Below are 18,080 nucleotides of genomic sequence, written 5' to 3'. Positions count from 1 at the left end.
TAGATTCTAGAGAAAAACAACTTATGAACCTTGAAGTCTGCAGTATCGCTGTTGGTAACGCTTAAATCGTTTCACACGGGACAGCGTTGGAATAAAGTTCTGAGAGGAATCTGGAGAAAATCAGTTTTATTCATCCTCCAAATGAAAGCTTGGTGTTGCAGAAGCTGCAGGAATCCTTGGTTTGGTTGCATTGTGTCGCATCGAGAGAAGTTCGTAATTTCCTTAAAGTTAACATGCAAATAAATAAATCAATTGATAAAGCAAACATGGGGTGCAGTCAGGTCAAAGCTCAACAAATGTCACAATCAGCAGTAATGAAGTTAAAAGTCTGAATTTTCTTATTTCTGTTTCCTAATGTTTTCCTCATATCCATCAATATTGACATAAAACGTTTTAAAGTTGAGCATCAGCCCTGAAGAAACGTACGTGAGATGTTTATGCATGTTGGAGCGTTTGCTCCTGCCTCACTGGCATGTACCCGTCACCAGAGGGCGCCAGTGAACTGTCAGCTGACGCCAGAGCGATTGTCGCCAGGATATGACCAGGAAGAGGTCGTCCCCTCGAACCCGACCCCACCTGAGCGAAAGAGGAGCCGGCTAAAAGTCTGAAAGGAGCTCCGACAGGAGGAAACAGGAAGTCACTGGAGTCAAGCTCCTCCTCCTGACTCACCTGCTCCCCGCTGCTAATGCCTGAATCTAGACTCGGGAGGTACTGATCGTCCGGGGGGTCCTGGTGGTTCTGATGGTCCTGGTAGTCCTTGTGGTCCTGGTGGTCCTGGAGGTCTGGTCGGTCAGGGTCTATCTTGAGAACTTTGTATCCAGAGCAAACCTGGATAGCATTGAAACCTCCACCGGTTCGGAGCAGCTTCTGGACGTCCCCATCCGTCCCCTGCCCTCCGTCGGACCCTTCACTTTGGTCATCGGTCAGGTCGATGCTGTCGTCCTCCAGGCTGTCGTGACCGAAGGGTCCGCTGCTGCCCAGGCCTGAATCCACGCTCTGGAGCCGGGGATGCTCCAGCTGGGGTTTCTCCGTGTTCTTATAGTCTGAGATCACCGGTATCGTCTCGCTGTTGCTCGTGTTGCCCTCGGAGAACCACCTCAGGACGGCGTCTCTTCTACCTCCCGCTTCACCTACATCCTGTTCCTGCTGGCCTTCAACGTGACAACCGACCGGTCCATACGGTGCGTCGGAGTCGCAGGCTTCCAGATTCCCGGCGGTGAGCAACACAGGCGCAGCGACGGGGGAAAGATGGGAATACATGGGATTGGAGAAGCTGGGAGTCGTCAACTCGTCGATGAGTTTGCTTCTGATAGTCTTTCGTAGCGTCGCCTCCAAACCACCGGGGCCGACTGCGTCGACGAGGGACGTCACTTCCACCGAGACGATTTCCACGGGTTTCAGGAAAGAATGGAAGGACTCGCTGGTGAAGTGGGGGCCCAGCCAGTTCTTGAAAACACAGGAGGACATGGAAACATCAGCGCAAAGAAAACTGGTGGAACAAAGAATACTAGATTATACTGCCCCCAAGTAGCTAAAACATACAGTATAACTCAGCTTTAGTGTGTTGTAGATTTAATATTCCCACTGTTAGCATTGTGCTTCAGTAAACTGCTCTACCTGGAATTCCCCGTCTTGCAGGAAGGACTTCCCTGGGTTCGGAAGGGGGCGTCCTCTGATTTTCTTTACTATATAAACCCTTAAAGACAGGATGGGAGACTTCAGGAAAGTTGACACCCTGCTCTCCAACCATCAAAGATCTGGATGTTCTTTATTCCAGATCTTGGGGAGGTGTTCTTGCTTACCAGGTGGTTTTATCAATCTTAAAGAGTATGAGGAACAAGAGGAATGACACAGCGCAGGCAGAGGTGACCAAAACAACTTGAGAAACATCTGAAAGACACCAAAGAGGAATGTCGTTTAGTTACCGGTACATTAAATTAGCTAGACCTCATCAAACTTGACAGAATGCTAAATAAATGGTAGCATAAGTTTTCATGTTATCAATACTATGATGTTATGTTGAATTATGTATTTGTATACAGTCGAACCTCGAGATACGAGTTATTTGAGATGCGTGCTGTCGCTCCGCTTCTGGACCAGATCTCGTTCTTCACCACGTGTTGGCGGATGGATACAACATCAGTGAGACCGGATCTCGTTCTCGTTGGTGTAGTAAAGACGTAGCTTGTGTGTTCTCGTGATTTTTGCGTTTCTTTTAATTCTTTATCATTGTTTACGTAACTTATATATAATTGATTATACACAGGTATAGTCTGCATAAATTATGTTCTTATTTTATAATTTATGGGGTTTGGGGACTTTTTTCAAGATTGAAATGATTTTAGTTGTTTTAATCGGTTAAATGTTGCTTGACTTGCGATCTCAGATCGGATTAAACTCGTATCTCGACGTTTGACTGTATTTTAATTTCAGTTCCACTTTCCACATTTAACAATCCTCACTTGGTGGCGTTGGCGTTGCCCTTCCATTGGGCGACACCCACGATGCAACGGGGCTCCAGTCGCTCCAGACCGACTTATATCGAGGTTTATCGATCTTGACTCGAACGCGGACGTCGAACTTCTCGGCTAGCTTGAGTTCGTCCGGAAGCGGCGTCATCCAGTCGCAGTTCCATCGACACTCCTTGTGATGAGCTCGAACCTGACGAGACGAGAAAACGTTTTCGATCAGCTGACGTTCACGCCGTTTGTCGTGGACGGTAAATAGACCCTCACAGGCCAGGGCCCATCCCCCACTCTCCACTGGAGCTCTGTCTGGTAGAGGGCGGAGCGCAGCCGTCGGTGCTCCACCGCCTGTGGCCTCCAGTGGACGACGGTCCGGTTGATGTCCGGCTTGGGGGGGGGACTCAGCTTTACTGCAGCGACAGTTAAAACAGTTTGTTTTATCGGCTTCGCGAGCAGCGAGAGCCCCCACCCCCCAGATGTTTGATCGACTCACTGTGACACGACGGTTGGTACAGAATGCTCTCGCGTCGCCGCGTAGCGTCACAGCTAACGCTAATGTTCACCAGGTGGAAGGACTGGAACTGAAAGCATTTCAACACATTCACACTGGTTTGTAAAAAAGGTGGGGACATATTTAGCACTTTATGTTTTGTTTTCATCACCAGCACTTCAAATCATTCTAATTCTAGTTAGTTTAGCGTAGCATGTGGAAATAATATCCCACCGGATTAAATCTTGGATTGAGCATCGGTAGATAATTTGGGTTTATTTGTACAATACATCCCACCAATAGTCAATAATAAATCAAATGCTCGGAAAAAGAAAAATAGAACCAGCGCTAACAAGAATTTTTGTTAAAAACTTTGTATTTTATTGTGAAATTCTGTTTTTTTTTTAAATTGTTTAGCAAAGCGTGGGAATCTTCTGCCACTGTGTAAAAAATAAAAAAGGAAAGAACAGATATTTTTGTATAAATAAATAAGATTAAATACTAGCTAACAGCTGAAGTTCAATCTAAATGATTTACTCCTTTTCTTTCTACTAATTCTGTCTTCGAAGTTTTGACGTGACTCACCGTCCACTCGTGTTCAAAGACCACGGAACACTTCGCTAACGCTGGTCTGGATCCGTCCACCGGCTCCAGCTTGCAGGAGTTAGCGTAGCCAAAGCTTCTGTAGACGAACAGAAGAACTGAAGTCATGACGGAGGTGAATCCCTCCAGATCAGATCTTTCCTCTGGTTCTTACTGGTTCCAGGCGTGGAGCGTGCACACGGCGTCCGGACGGTCCGACGGGTACGAGTGGTTCCAAATACAGGTGATGTTCCGGTTGTAGTCGCTGAAGCAGGTGAGATCTGAAAAGAGACGGAGTTGAAGGTGTGTGTGTTCATGATGGGACCAGTCCACGCTTCACACACCTTCATGGGGGAGTTCTGGACAAGCCGAGACCATCAGTAGAAGAACCGGGAGGAGGACCAGCATCATCTCCATGTTCTCTCTTCAGGAGGGAACGCTGGTTACCTTCAGCGCTGGAGATCGGCTCGTTCTTTCACTTCCATGTGAGGACCTGATGGAGGACAGAGACAGAAGATGCTCAGGAACCTTCATGTAGATCTACTCGCTCCTCTCTGGGTTTGAATCCCCCCCTCCAGCAGCAGTAGAAGGTGTGAACTGTGGTTTTCTGAGGTGAGAAGCCACAACAGTTTCCTCTAATGTTTTATGTGTTCAGACCTCACTCGAAGCAGCAGGGTATGTGTTCGCAGCCCGGCGTCGACGCGTTTAGCCTCTGTTTTCCAATCATTCTGCGCTGATCCATCGCTGCTCTGTACGCAAACCACACTGACATTTATATCTGTCGAACCTGTCGAACAGCTCGAAAAGTTCAAAACATGTGTGTGTGTGTGTGTGTGTGTGTGTGTGTGTGTGTGTGTGTGTGTGTGTGTGTGTGTGTGTGTGTGTGTGTGTGTGTGTGTGTGTTTGTGTGTGGTTTGTGGTTAATGGCCTACAAGTGCTAACACAGGAACCCGCCCTCTTCCTACAGCACACATGACCTCTTTTACATTTTATTCTAGGGTGGTTCTGATCACCTGTTGATGCAGACTAATAAAGGTCAACCTAGGAGGGGTTTTTATGGGGGCGGGGGTTTTCAGGTGTAGTTCCTGCTCTAGACACTTCCTGTTCTTAAAACCCCATTAATCAGAACAAAATTCAGGATCTCAGCGAATATAATCAGAGAGTTTGTGGAAGAACGGAGCTCAAAAAGCTGAAGTGTTCTTTTAAAAATGTCTGCAACCAACCAGGAAGTTCCCACAGTGAGGACTATTTAACAGGCTGTAAAAGAGTTTAACAAAGGTGAGAAAAGGGAACCGAACTGATTGTCTGCACCGCGTGACACGTGTTCCTGCACATGTTGAGGAACATGTGGTTTAAACATCTAACAGAGCCTCCGATTGGCCGGTTTTTCCGTCGTATCCAAGTTCCAATCGTATCTCATTAACCCTCCTCTACCTCAGTCGTGTTGGGTTCTCATCCCGTCCGTCACCTTGCGGGTCGGCGTCGCAGGTCTTAGCATCGCAACCCTTTAGAACCACGGCGTCACGAGCTAATCGCTCATTCATTCATTCATTGGTGGATTGGAGCCAATGTCAGCTGATATTAGGTGGGAGGCAGGGTTCACCCTCAACAACCCAACCTGACCCCAACTAACCAATCAGCCGGTCAGTTTGGGGTCACCAGTGCTGCTGCGCCACCTGCTCAGGTATCTCCAAGCCAACGTCCATCCGGACGTCCAGAGGTGAAGACGGTCCAGTCAGACTGGAGGTTTGGACTCGGGTTTGGTTTAACTTAAACGACTTCCTGGCCTCGTTCCGTCAACCGTTATCTTCTTGACATCCCTCTGTTTCTACCGAGAAAAGTTTTCCTTTCCGTCGGCCGTCATCTGACATTTGGGTTTCCCCAAACCTGTTTCAATTTAAGAGAAAGAGCTGAGACTCTCTCTCTCTCTCTCTCTCTTCTCTCTGTTTTTATGCTCTCCATTTCAAACAGACGTTAGCGTGGAATCGACCACATACTATGAACAACCAGAAAACCACTTCCGAACCCATTTCTCTTCTCAGAAAGTTGCTGTTTTCTTCCAGTAAAGATAATTTTTTTCTGCACGTTTTTATTTCTATAAAAATATTTAAATTTATTCGTATTTACTGATGAAAATCTCATCAGAATTCTGTTCCAACGAGGATCCGATCGCTCCAGCCATAAATATCCATAAATATGAATGTAATCCTGAGGGTTGGCTGTAATTATTGATCTGTTTTGTGCTATAAAGTTTTGTGTTTGTTTATCTAACCCGGTTACACAGAAACTGTTAACACGTTTATACGTGACGAGCTGTGCTGAACGTCTGTTTCCATCTTCCCCAATGAGACGTGGGTGAAGGTGTGAGGGCGTGGCACATTATAGATTCAATAGTTGAAATTTTTGGTAAGATTTTTTCTCTAATATGTAAATTTTTAAGCAGGATTCAAATAATATTTTTTATATCCCACTGATTTTTCACCTTCTAATGTTTTTAATTTCGATTTGTCTTGTTCGCGTATTAGCGATTTAGGGTTAGCTTCATATCCAACAGAGTCTCTGGTGTAGCTGTAGACTCTTTATTAGGTAAATTCATCTCTATAATTACTTGTTTTACCAATCAGCCTCACCCTTCCTCACCCTCACCTCTGTCTCCCACACATCTAACTTAAAAAGTTCGGTTTCATTCTGTCGATCAATCCTCAGTTCAGACCAGGTGACAACAGTCCATCCAAACCTCCTCCATTAAAATAATTTTTATAAACAAATAAAATATCAAAAATGGTTTATTTCTAGCCAACGACAAAACTTCCTCTAAAAACCGTTCTTCAACACTCAAGTCCTTTAACTCAAATATTCACCTAAAACTGAAGAAATGTCCTTGACTGCAAAAAAACAGGAAAAAAAGGATTTTAGTTCAACTCATCTCACCGATAGCCTCTACAACAACCTCATGTGTCACAATCTAAAGAAGAAACGACGACTTCAGAGAAAAGGTCTTAGCGTTTCATCATCGTCAGACCAAAGGCAACGATTGCAATCATTACGAAACCTTTTCTAATCTGATTCAGAGAAACCGGACCCTCTCTATCGTCCCCCATCATCGTCCTCAGACAGACTCTCTGAGTCCGTCTCCGTCTCACCTGTCAGTGGACACCTCTCCTCCTCAGGGCAACACGTTCGAACAGATCAGCCGTTTCCATCAACTGAAGACTGTCTGTCCGGTCTGGAACGTGCCAAAGTGACGTGTAGGAAATGTGTGTTGTGGAAAAAAAACCTTGGGTTTGTGTGGTTTTCCTCTGTTTTATCTGGGTGACGAGATCTTCGTGTTTCAAGAACAAAATTGAAGCAACATTATGGAAATCCCTCGGGGCCGCCTCTCTTTCATTTTGTCCGCCTGCTTTGTGATTTCCTCTGTTTCAGCAGAAACTCAAGTTTCGGTGGACTTCATGAGAGTCATTGTGTTTCTCTCACATGTGGGGAGAAGTGTGTGTTTTCCCACTCTGGGTCCTAAACTCCCTTTTAAATGCACACAAAATAAACCAAAACCCAACGTCAGCTTAGAAGGAAACTCCAGGAACTGAGATTGCCTGCCTCTTAGATGATTCTTAGGTTGGTACTCGAGTATCCGGTGCCTCAATACCTATCCAGGTAGGACTACTGCTCCCAGGATGCAGGATTACTTGCGATCCGAGAGTCTCCAAAAGTAGAACGGGAGCCGGATCCTTCAGTTGTCTGGTGGAACCACCTCCTGGTGTTGGTCTAGACCCCCTCTCTAGAGCTAGAACATCCCGTTTTGATAAAGATCAGAATCAAGTCCTCTCCCTCTACTTTTCTACTCCTTCAGGTCTTTTAATTAAATTTCGGAGCAACAAGGCAATGCAAGTTGAGTTGAGGCCAATAGGAGGACGTAGGAGTTCGTACTCTGACCTCTTCACCCCAACGCTAGTGGCAAAGTCAGACGAATTTCTGCAGAACATTTCTAGAGCTTCACAGAAAGGTTAGCACATTCTCTCCGGCAAATGAGGAAGCTGACGTCTTGTTTTAAGATTATAAAAGTATTGTTAAAGCTCATAACGTAACAAATTTGCCTATTTTTGGAATGTAAAAGACCAATAACTAATAAAAGTCCAGAACCGGTAAGGTAGGGTTGGGGTTACTAACCCTAACCCTACCCCCTAAACCTGACCGCTAACCCCAGCCCTAACTCCAACACCTAATTATTACGTTATTAGTTCAGGACCTTTCTTTCAGACAGATAAGATATAGCCTTTTTGCTGCCCTCAGGTGGAAGTTAGTAAAACGGTTAAGATACAGGCAATTAAAAGATGTGCTTGTTAGAAACAGTGAATATATTCTACATTTAGCGCCAAACGACCAACGTTTGTAACGATCTGAAGATCTGGAATCAGGGCTGAAACCCTGACATAAATAATTTGTTGTTGGAGATTTTTTTCGCTGATTTTAGCCTCTTAAACGATTCAGTCGGCATCTGCTTCCACGCCCAATGTCTCAAAACCACCAGCGAACCCCATGTCCAGCGACAGATAACAGACACTGTCTTTATCAGACCCAACTCACCGGCTAGGGCCGAGACAAGGCGGCTGCTCCCTCCGGCTCGTTCAGTTCTACGACGTTTTACAGAAATGACATCTGTGGAACAAAACAGCTATTTCTACTTTAAATCAAAAGAGGAAGGTGGGAATCCAGAGGTTTCACTTCATTTGTGAACCGGGACCATGTTATTATTTTTTGTCACCTGACTGTTGTTTTTACTTTCAGCTCCTGTTGTCTGAAATAGCTCATAATTATATTTTTATTTCAATACTCGCGCTACTCATGAATGTTTTAGAAAATAATTCATTAAAGATCATAAGATCTGGTATTTTACATGGATACAGATTGTAGTGATGTCCTGCAATCTGGGCATAATTTGTGAAATTAAAATTAAAAAATCTATGAAAAAACCAAAGATGTGGATTCAAGGTGAAGCTCTCTTTAATTCATATAGATTACAGGTGTGGGGGGGGGGGTCTGACGTACCGGAGACGTTCACCTGAACCGGTAACGGTGCGTCTGAACGAGAGGCTGCGCGCTCCCGACGCCCGACAGCTGTTCGTGAGTGGGGACGGTCACGCGCCTCGTTGATTACTTTGGAACAACTTTATTTAAATGTGATTGTTATTCCGCCTCAGGGTTTATCTCAGGTTCACTCCAGAAATAAGGATTAAACATTCTGTTTGTTTATGTGTATGAATGTAAATACATTACCCTGATTTACTGACTAACATTCAATTATCAGGCTATTATTAGCGTTTTACAATTATTATTATCATATTAGGAGTAGTCAAAGTAATAGTTGTGGTAATATTTGTAATTGTAGTAGGAGAAAGAGTAGGTGTAATATAATTATAGCAGTGGTTGTATCAGTAGTGGTGATAGTAGTAATAATCAGTAATTAGTTATAATATTCGTAGTAATAGAGAAGTTCTACAGAATTTTTTGTAAGTTTGTTGTGTCGTTTATGCTCTTAATGTCAATGTTTGACACTAATTTTCTGTTTTTGTGGTTATCCATTATTTATTTGTTTACATTAATATCTGCTGTTCTATCTGTCAATTATGAGAATTTGTTCATTTAAGTGTGTGAATAAATAAAAGCTGTGGGTATACGTGGATTTTTATCCACTTATAATAAAGTACAGTACAGTGTATCTATCTACTAAATTTAGTACCAAGAGTGGAACTTTTCTCGTGTTCATTGTTTCCCACTCGGTTCTTTTTACTGACGCACATCCGGAGCTCAGCGGATGTTGACGGCGCTACACGTTTTCCGGCGGTAATCGAGGTTCGGCTCGACATTAAAGTTAAGTTCGACTTCAGATTTGATCGGAATGTCGGCCTCGTTGTTGAAGAGAAGCCTGGAGCTGCTGAGCGACGATGTCAAAGGTCAGTTAGCCTTAATGATAGCTAAACACTGAGCTAATGCTAGCATCTCCGGGTCAGGTTAGCCTTAAAGCTAGCTAAACACAGTTAGCTATTGCTGGCATCTCCAGCCCGGTCGTTAGTTTGTTAAAAACATTTAAATTAAGTTTTACATAGCAAAACTTTATTTAATTTATTTAATCCCCCCATGTTGCTGTTTTTTTAAAAAAAAAACATTTCATTTTTCCTCCATGTTTCGTTGTTTTTAAAGTCCCGGAGAGGCAGCAGCAGCTGACACCCAACTCAGGGGTCAGCAGGCCGGGGAAACGGCCCCCGGGCCGCCCGGGGCCCGGCAGGAGCAAAGCTACGGTCAAAGACAAGCGGGTCCGGTCAGCGGTGGGTGAGTCCGGTCAACATGCTAACCGCGGATGTCGAGTCTTCTTGTTTACCATTAAAAACTGTCTTTAGATTAATACAGAATTGTATATAAAAATTGGAAATTCGTGCCTTGTTACTGTATTTTTTATGAATAAATGTATGAAATATATTAATTTTACTCTTATTATAAATTTATAATATAAAATTATATAAAAAATATGTATACTATAGTAGTATAAATATGCATCATATTTTATAAAATTACACCATTATGTCAAATTGTATTATATATTATATAAAGTATATTAATAATAATATAATATAAATAATTATGTACAATTCATCTTCTTATTCTCGTGTAATTATGTACAATTTATAAAATATTATAATTTTTTACTCTTATTATAATTTTACTCTTTTATCTTGATGGTTTTAGTTTATGTGCGTGTGGTAGGATCAGCCCTCGATGCTGTCTGTATATGTCTACATTCATTCTCTTCTTCGTTGGTGTTCACTGCAGAGGAGTACAGGAAGAAGCAGAAGAAGAGCAACATGACGGCTAACCTCAAGTACTTCATGGAAACCAGCTGCAAAGCATCCAGTTCTGACACGCTGAAGGTCGGTCAGCAGGACCTTTCTCTTCTATCAGCTGTTAGGAGTCAGCTTTTAATCATGTTCGACAGAAAGTAGTTCTGCATGAGGAACTCTGGAGGGACAAAGAAGTTAGAACAGTCCAGGACACGTGTGAGGTGTGTTACAGGTGTGAGGACTTCAAGAAAAAGTGAAGGTGGAGGACTTTAAATACTTGTTCCTAGTCTGGTTATAGACAGTGGTGAGGACAGCCAAAGAAGAAGAAGAAATCCACAGTTTTTAAAGTGTTTTCTAAACCCGTCTCGCAGATTCTGTATTTTTATTTATCCAACCTTATGGTATGTGACAGTTTGTCTAGATGTTTTAACTTCTATCACACTAACACCATCTCCATCTCCTTTAGATCCTGCACCAACATTCAGGACGACAGTCGAGGCACCGCCCCGACAACACCCCCAAGAAAACCAAGGAGCCACAGTCGTTGTTCACGGAGGAGGAGTTCCTGCAGTTCCAGCAGGAGTACTTTGGCAGGACTGTCGAGGAGAAGAAATGAAGCGCACCAAAAGGTAAAGAGACTGGGGCCCCGGTGGAAACGTCAGGACCGGAATCCGTGGAGTAAAGTGGATTTTTGGACCACATTGTGTTGTTTCACGTCACCCAATAATGGAACAAAAATCATTTTTTTATGAGCTGATTTTCATGTTTCTGTATATTTTCAATTTGGAATCTACATTAGATTCACACAATAAATATATTTAAATCAAAGTTGTTGGTTTTCTTTATCCTCTGGTGTCGTCGTCCAAACTGAACTGTCCCGTTTTACCAGTATGAAATTTATTTAGTTTGATTGTTTTTTACTTGAATAGATTTTATATTGTTCAAAAGGGTCGTCTTTATTTACATTTGCTATGAAACATCAAAATTATCTGCGTGCAAACTTCACTTTTAAGTGAAGACGTCAGGATCTTTTGTTTTAGCCGTCAGATCTTGAATGTCTGGTCGTCACGGTCACCAGGTGAGTTCACAACGTCAACACGAATGTTAATGCTTGAGTAAAAATACCAGCTGAGTCATTTCAGATGTGAATTCGCTGCTCTGACGACGATCTGAGTCTCAAACTGGATCGGACACATTGCTGACTCAGCAAGAACAATCTGGTTAAACATCCTGGAGGGGCACGCCTCAACCAATCAGAGCGACGCTCTCGTGCTGCTCAGGTGACACAACCACAAACACCGTCCCTTCTTTAGGTAGTAGATTCTAGCTATGTCAACAATCCAGGCTGGAGACCTACTTTCTGCTTATGACAGGAATGTTTTACTACTGGCTTTTGCAGATGTTCCACAAATTGCCCTTATTGCCCCGAGTGGAGTGTGCATCTTACATCCCAGCAGAAGAAATAAGGTTATATGGAGTGTCTGAGCCTCCTCTTCCTCACAAATTTCTTCAATTATTGTAGAAGGTCGTGAAATGTGCAAACCTTGAGATATTTGCACGTTTGTTACTTCAGTTGTCCACCAGGGGGCGGTGCAGCTCTGGACTGAACCACAGACAGGTTCATCAGGTTTAACCAGCGTCTGCCTTGAATACAGACTCTGATGCAGGCAGACAGGGAGTTTAAGAATAAAAATATGGCTAAAAAAATACAGATTAAAATCATATTTTCAAAATATCTGTAAGCAATTGTAAAATAATAAGACCAAAATAAAATGAAGTCTGGATCTAAAACGTGTTTTATCGAATGGAAAAAAAATCTTTAAGAAGTTTTTCATATATATATATATGTATTGTATTCTGTGTCTCATTTATGGTTGATTTTAGTAAAACAGCTCAATTCATTCATAATGTTTACATTTTGTGTTTGACCTACATATAGCTGACGGAACTACTTTGTCAGTATTTATAACTAATCAGTGTTTGGATCTATAGAACTACTAGTATTATTACTAATAGTTTTACTGGTACTTCCACCCAGATGAGCTTTTTTTTTAATTACTGCTCGTAAACTTTTCTTTTTTTTTTTACTTTAGCGGAAGCTCCAGTCGTCCCAGCTGGTTTGAGCCAATGAGGCGATCGCTCCGGCGGAGGGACACGGCGGAGGAATGCCGCCGGCGGTGCTGAGGTTCTATATAACCCCGCGTGACACTCACTGCCCGTCTCTCGTTCCAAAACAGCGCACGTGACTCTCGACACTCCTCGTGAAGCTCCCTCGCGCTACGATGGCGGTGTGAAGGCGCGCGGCTTCTCCTGCAGCGGCGACAACCCGGCAGTGCAACGGCTAAGTGCACTGGCTATTTCTGGCAAAATGGCGTAAGTATTTATTTATCTTCTACTCGGTTTTACTTCCGGTGACTTCACAAAAAGACATTTTTTTTGTACTTTAATGATAAATAAATTCTGTTTAAATATTTTTAAGTAGATTTCGATGTCCCATTTAGGCGTTAGGTACCCGGATGTTTACTAGTTTACAAGCTAGCCGGCACAATAGCTTGTTGTCTACGTGTTCGGTAGCAACATGCTAACAGTTGTCCCGTTTAATGAGAAATATTGTGACGTCACTTATTAATAATAGTTTATTATAACCAAATCTTTTTGACGTCATCATTCGCGGCGCGTGTGTTTATTAAACATTGACAACGTGGCGGGTCCAAAATGGCGCGCGCTGCCTTGTCGCTCCGCTCTCGCGCGCACACAGACAGCAATGTTGTGAAAATGGCGCTTAACCCCGCCCTCTCCCCCAGTCTCCACGGTGACTCACCGAAGGGGGCGGGGCCACCGGCAAAGCCGTGACCAAATTAGGAAGTATTTTCCCCCGGTGGTGGGCGTGGCCATTCCTGTCAACACAGCCTGGGGAGATTAGCCAAATTTAGCCTCCCCTCCCCCCACGGGAGCGCTAGCATGGTGAGATGTGGTTGTTTCGGCGTTAGCGCGGGTAGTTGGCATCTGTTCACCGGATCCAGGAAGTGTGAACTCAAATAAATCTAGTTTATCATCCACGTGGCGTTCAGGGCCCCCGTTGGTGTAGGAAAAAACATGTCTGACGGCGCCTGCGTTCCCCCCAGGTCTCTCTCAGCGACCACCCTCAGCTTTGCTGCAGTGGACAGCAGAACCCAACCGCTCGACTTCCTGTCGTCACTTCCTGTTTCGCCCCCCGCCTCGCCACCATCACTGACCCCCCCCACAAGCAGCAGCCATGACGCTGTCGCCGCTGGCCTTGGAGGACGTGGAGGCCCTGTACTTAGGTGGGTGGCGCCACGACGGGAGTGTCCCCCTGCACACACACGTGTTGAGTAAAATATTAAAATGTTTGAAATACATTTTAACGTAAATGCCCCCCCCCCCCCCCCCCCCCGTCTGCAGGGCCCTCGTTTCTGATGGCTGACCCGTTGGGGCCCCTTCTGGACCAAGATGAAGATGAAGCTCTCTCTCCTTCCTCCTCCCTGGAGGGGTCGCCCTCCTTCTCCCCCTACCGCGCCATGTCGTCCCCGCCCGCCTCCCTCTCCCCTCCCCCGTCTCCCTCCCCCCTCCCACCCCCTCCCTCCTCGTTCCTGGTGGGAACCAAAGCCGGCGTGAACTCGCCCCCCCTGGCGTGGCTCGACGCCCAGGTGGGGGCCAACGACAGCAAAGGTGAGGATTGATATTCTAATCTAAAGTTGTAAACTTTAACGTTACGTTTACGTTCGTAAAAACCGTCTGGTTGCCTAGCAACCACGTGTCCGGGGTGTTTTAAACTCGCCGTCATGTTTTGTTTAGCGAATGCGACGTCCTTTTAAGAGGAGAAAAGCTTCCTCTGAAGACAACACACTTACGGTAAATGCCTTAGGCGCGGCGAGTGGTGAGCCCTGATTGGTCGGCAGCCAGGGGGTGTGGCAACAGGGCTGCTTCAAACTGGTTTTGTTATTTCACAATGGAGAAGTTCAGAGCATTCAGGCTGGTTTTAGTGTGTCGTTAACGTTCCGTGTAGTTTTTTTCTTGTTTGAGGACTTTCTAAACCCCTAGAAGAAGTCTATCAGTTCATCAATCGATGTTCTGATCGGTTATCAATAAGTGTCTTTCTCTCGGCAGACGATGCGTTCGTGGACATGGACTGGATGTCGGAGAAAATCGACCTGAGCGAGTTCGACCTGGACTCCCTCATCGACTCGTGCTCCTCCGCCGACGAGTCCCCCGGCTCCCCCGAGGAGCTCCTCCCCTCCCTGGACCCCCACATGGACCTGGACTTTGCGACCTTTGACCCCGCCATCCCAGAGCTGGCGCTGTTGCTGCCCGGTATTCCCGCCCTCCCCCCGGAGGAGGAACCGCCGGCGTCTGAGGAGGCGGAAACGACGACTCTCCAGGAGGTGGTGTTGAAGTCGGAGCCTCCCTCCCCCGTCCCCTCGCCGTCCCCCCCCTCCCCAGCCTACACGTTGGACCTGGGGAGCGAGGTTGACGTCCCCCCGCCCCTCGCCGTCATTCCCGAACCTGGCGGGGGCCCATTGGTCCTGTCGGTCCCCGCCGCCGCCGGCCAGATCGTCCTGCTGCTCGCCAACAAGAGCGAGCCGTCCCCCGTCCCTGTGTCCCCCCCCACGTCCCACACCCCACCCCCCCTGGCGAGCGACTGCGACAGCGACTCCGGCATCGAGTCGGTCAGCGGCTCGCCCACCCGCCTCCCCTCTCCTCCTCCTCCCCCCACAACAGCTGGCTCCTCCAGGACCAAACCCTACTCCAAAGCGGAGCCCGCTGTCACCGTTGCCCCGCCCCCCCGTGTCAAATCGGTGTCCGGCGCCCCCAAAGTGGTGGAGAAGAAGCTGAAGAAGATGGAGCAGAACAAGACGGCCGCCACGCGCTACCGGCAGAAGAAGCGGGTGGAGCAGGAGCAGCGCAGCTCCGAGCTGGAGGGGCTGGAGAGGAGGAACCGCGAGCTGAGCGAGAGGGCGGAGTCTATCAGCCGCGAGATCCAATACCTGAAGGACCTGATGGAGGAGGTGAGGAAGCACCACCGCGGGAAGAGCAGCGCCCCCTAGAGCCCACACCCAAAGGACACGCAGTGTCAGAACCCAAACAGGAAGTCCCCCCCATGTCCATAACGTGACCCCCCACCCCGTCTGACCCGGTGTCACCTGACCCTGATCTTCCTCTTAACAGCTTTGAGTCCAGAAAGGGGCCTCGGCCTATATTTATGAGTTGTGATGTCACTTCCTGTACATAGGTTTCTCCGCTTTGCAGATGATGGATTGGTTTATTTAATGCTGGATTAGTTGAGCCTGAATTAAACTCGAGTGTCTTTTAGCGCAAAACGTTGGCTTGTACAAAGCGTTTCTTTTTCTAATAAATATCTATCAGTGCTTCACGTCAGGTGTTGGGACTGTTTTAATTGCCCCCACCTCCTGCCCCCCCCCTGGGGCATGAACGGGGGACGCCGTTCACGCCATCAGCTGTTTGGTGTCGGGTTACAAACGGTTGTCTGACGGGAGCCGATTCAGACGGAACGGTCCGAGAAATCCTAGATGCTGAGTGTGAGCCCCCGCCTACATTTACACATTTAGTCTGGGGGGGGGGGCAACTATTAGATCAACAGAATGAGACGTCAATTTTTAAAATCCAATGTTCCATCGAGCGGGAGTGCTGAGCGATCGCTTATCAGCCCCCTCTGAATTTTGAGTTCCTCAAGCTGAATGGGAGGGGCAAGGGTTATCGCCGTGGCAACAAAACTTACTTTTTCACTAGAGGAAGGCGGTAAAAACACCTGGATGCAGTTCCTGTGGGAAAAACCCGTAAACGGTGAAACCAGACAACACCCACAGGTTTCACAGGTGTGTATCAGAACCTGGGGGGGGGGTGAGTGCAGGGTGGGAACGGTTCCCTTTGTTCCCTGTCCTCACGGGGATTCCAGCTGGAACTGAGCTGAACGTGTCCCTGAACGCAACACCAATGTTTCAGGAGCTGATCCTCCTGCAGGAGAGCAGCTGTGTGGATCCAGTAAAACCCCTTGAGTGCACACACACACACACACACACACACACTCTCACACACACACACACTCTCACACACACACTCACACTCACACACACAACTGACAGATTCCACAGTAGCGAGGTCTCTGCCTCCTGGGGGGGGTGGGGTCACAGATAAGCAGCTGAGGGCGGCGGCCGATGGTGGAAACCGTCTGATAAGGACTGCAATATAAACTATGGACGAAAGGTTGTGAACTTCCTGTTTGTGATAAACCAACTTCCTGTTTGGTTCTCAAACAGGAAGTCTCCTTTTATCTGGTCTCTAACATTTTGAAAGAAGAATCTCCTTTTAATAAGCAGCTGAAGTTTTTCCTGATTGATTTTCAACCTGTACACCGGTTTGGACTGGTATACAGGTTGACCTTTGACCCCCGTCGTGACAGTAACGACTGGGCGTCACGTGACCCGCGGGAGGTGAAACCTAGTAAGGCTGCAGTGCTATTCATAGATCTACTGTACTCCTTTTGGCGCGGGTTGGCGTTGTGATGGTGGGCGGGGCCAATCCTGGCACGGGGTGGCGTTGTGATGGTGGGCGGGGCCAATCCTGGCAGCTTTTTAACGGCGACACAACCGCAGCACCTGATCGACTCACGCTCACGAATGCCAACTTGTGGTCGTCATTGATTCGGGAAAGGGAAGGTGACCACAAACCGACCAATCGGAACGCAGCTACAGGTTAGTGGTCAGCCTACCCACAATCCAATGGGTTTGGGCGGAGATCCAGATGATTGTCTGCTGATAAAGGAACGCGTCCATCACAGGGATTCACGTTACTTCCCAGGTGAAACCGAGCCGCCTGATTGGTGTCGAGTTTCCGTCCCGAGTGTCCTTGGCGACAGTCGTCATGGAAACGCAAGACAGTCGCTGTTCTGATTCCCTGCAAAGGTCGACCGTGACCGTTTGAAAGGCTGCCGATAACGCTGAACTGAAGTGACCCCTGGACATTCTTCTTCTCTAGTTGACGACAGCTGGGGGGGGGGGGGGGTCACGCCTCCAGGACTATTTAGGCCCCTCTGAATTTGCCTGAACCCGTTTTAAATCACATCACAGCTGTCGATGCGGAGAGTCTCTTTTACGTCTTCCTTGGGTTCCCCCCAAAGGAAGTGACACCCCCCCACCCGCTAGAGCCGGGTGACTCACCGAGGGACTGGAGGGGGGTGTCCAGTGATGCGCTCTGCAGAGCAGCTGAGCTCATTACTGAGGTCATGGGCTGCAGATTAGGAGACAGATTTACACCAGAAAGTGGGACGAGACGCCGGCGTGACGATCACGAGGACGCTAACAGGAAGTTCAGAAGAACTCCAAGTTAGAGTAGTAATGACATTACTTTAGTATTTACAGTAGTAATGAGATTACTTTAGTATTTACAGTAGTAATGAGATTACTTTAGTTTTTAGAGTAGTAATGAGATTACTTTAGTTTTTAGAGTAGTAATGAGATTACTTTAGTTTTTAGAGTAGTAATGACGTATAAATGACCTCAGATTTAGATTATAGATTGAAATCTAATAAATTCTGACATACAAACAATTCAACTTATGAACAACCTCTCAGGCGTCCAGCTGGTCTGGACCGCGCTTGGACGTCGCCTCCAGGGGGTTACAACAGTCTCCAGATTGCATAAGACTGTCGGGTTGGGGAGGGTCTTAAGCCGTTAG

At 46.5% G+C, this 18,080-nt stretch overlaps 3 protein-coding genes across 6 annotated transcripts; 2 read left to right on the top strand and 1 right to left on the bottom strand.

Moving 5' to 3' along the window:
* Positions 1-434: 434 nt before the first annotated feature.
* Positions 435-8,504, bottom strand: LOC137599890 (uncharacterized). Of its 4 annotated transcripts, XM_068321117.1 has the most exons (11): positions 4,972-4,987; positions 4,195-4,286; positions 3,882-4,030; positions 3,713-3,818; positions 3,541-3,637; positions 2,959-3,046; positions 2,736-2,875; positions 2,463-2,661; positions 1,803-1,890; positions 1,618-1,696; positions 435-1,446 (listed from the first exon to the last, which is right to left on the bottom strand). In XM_068321117.1, the coding sequence occupies exons 3-11, from the start codon at positions 3,952-3,954 to the stop codon at positions 436-438; spliced, it is 1,881 nt and encodes a 626-aa protein (XP_068177218.1). In that variant the 5' UTR covers positions 3,955-4,030; positions 4,195-4,286; positions 4,972-4,987; the 3' UTR covers position 435. The 4 variants fall into 4 exon arrangements, with proteins under 4 accessions (XP_068177218.1, XP_068177217.1, XP_068177215.1 ...); XM_068321116.1 differs by lacking the exons at positions 4,195-4,286; positions 4,972-4,987 and adding an exon at positions 8,119-8,504; XM_068321114.1 differs by lacking the exons at positions 4,195-4,286; positions 4,972-4,987 and adding an exon at positions 6,681-6,868.
* An 812-nt stretch (positions 8,505-9,316) lies between these two features.
* rps19bp1 (ribosomal protein S19 binding protein 1) lies at positions 9,317-11,195 on the top strand. Its single transcript, XM_068321118.1, has 4 exons — positions 9,317-9,485; positions 9,733-9,861; positions 10,360-10,457; positions 10,834-11,195. The coding sequence occupies exons 1-4, from the start codon at positions 9,431-9,433 to the stop codon at positions 10,981-10,983; spliced, it is 432 nt and encodes a 143-aa protein (XP_068177219.1). The 5' UTR covers positions 9,317-9,430; the 3' UTR covers positions 10,984-11,195.
* A 1,379-nt stretch (positions 11,196-12,574) lies between these two features.
* Positions 12,575-15,759, top strand: atf4a (activating transcription factor 4a). The gene is made up of 4 exons (XM_068322414.1): positions 12,575-12,740; positions 13,493-13,672; positions 13,791-14,057; positions 14,496-15,759. Exons 2-4 carry the CDS (start codon positions 13,624-13,626, stop codon positions 15,431-15,433), a joined length of 1,254 nt encoding a protein of 417 aa, XP_068178515.1. The 5' UTR covers positions 12,575-12,740; positions 13,493-13,623; the 3' UTR covers positions 15,434-15,759.
* Positions 15,760-18,080: the final 2,321 nt, after the last annotated feature.

The sequence above is a fragment of the Antennarius striatus genome, chromosome 8 (genome assembly GCF_040054535.1).
Source record: "Antennarius striatus isolate MH-2024 chromosome 8, ASM4005453v1, whole genome shotgun sequence".
In the NCBI taxonomy this organism is placed as follows: domain Eukaryota; kingdom Metazoa; phylum Chordata; class Actinopteri; order Lophiiformes; family Antennariidae; genus Antennarius; species Antennarius striatus.
Note: the sequence above shows the minus strand (reverse complement) of the source record. Positions and strands in the feature narration are given on the sequence as shown.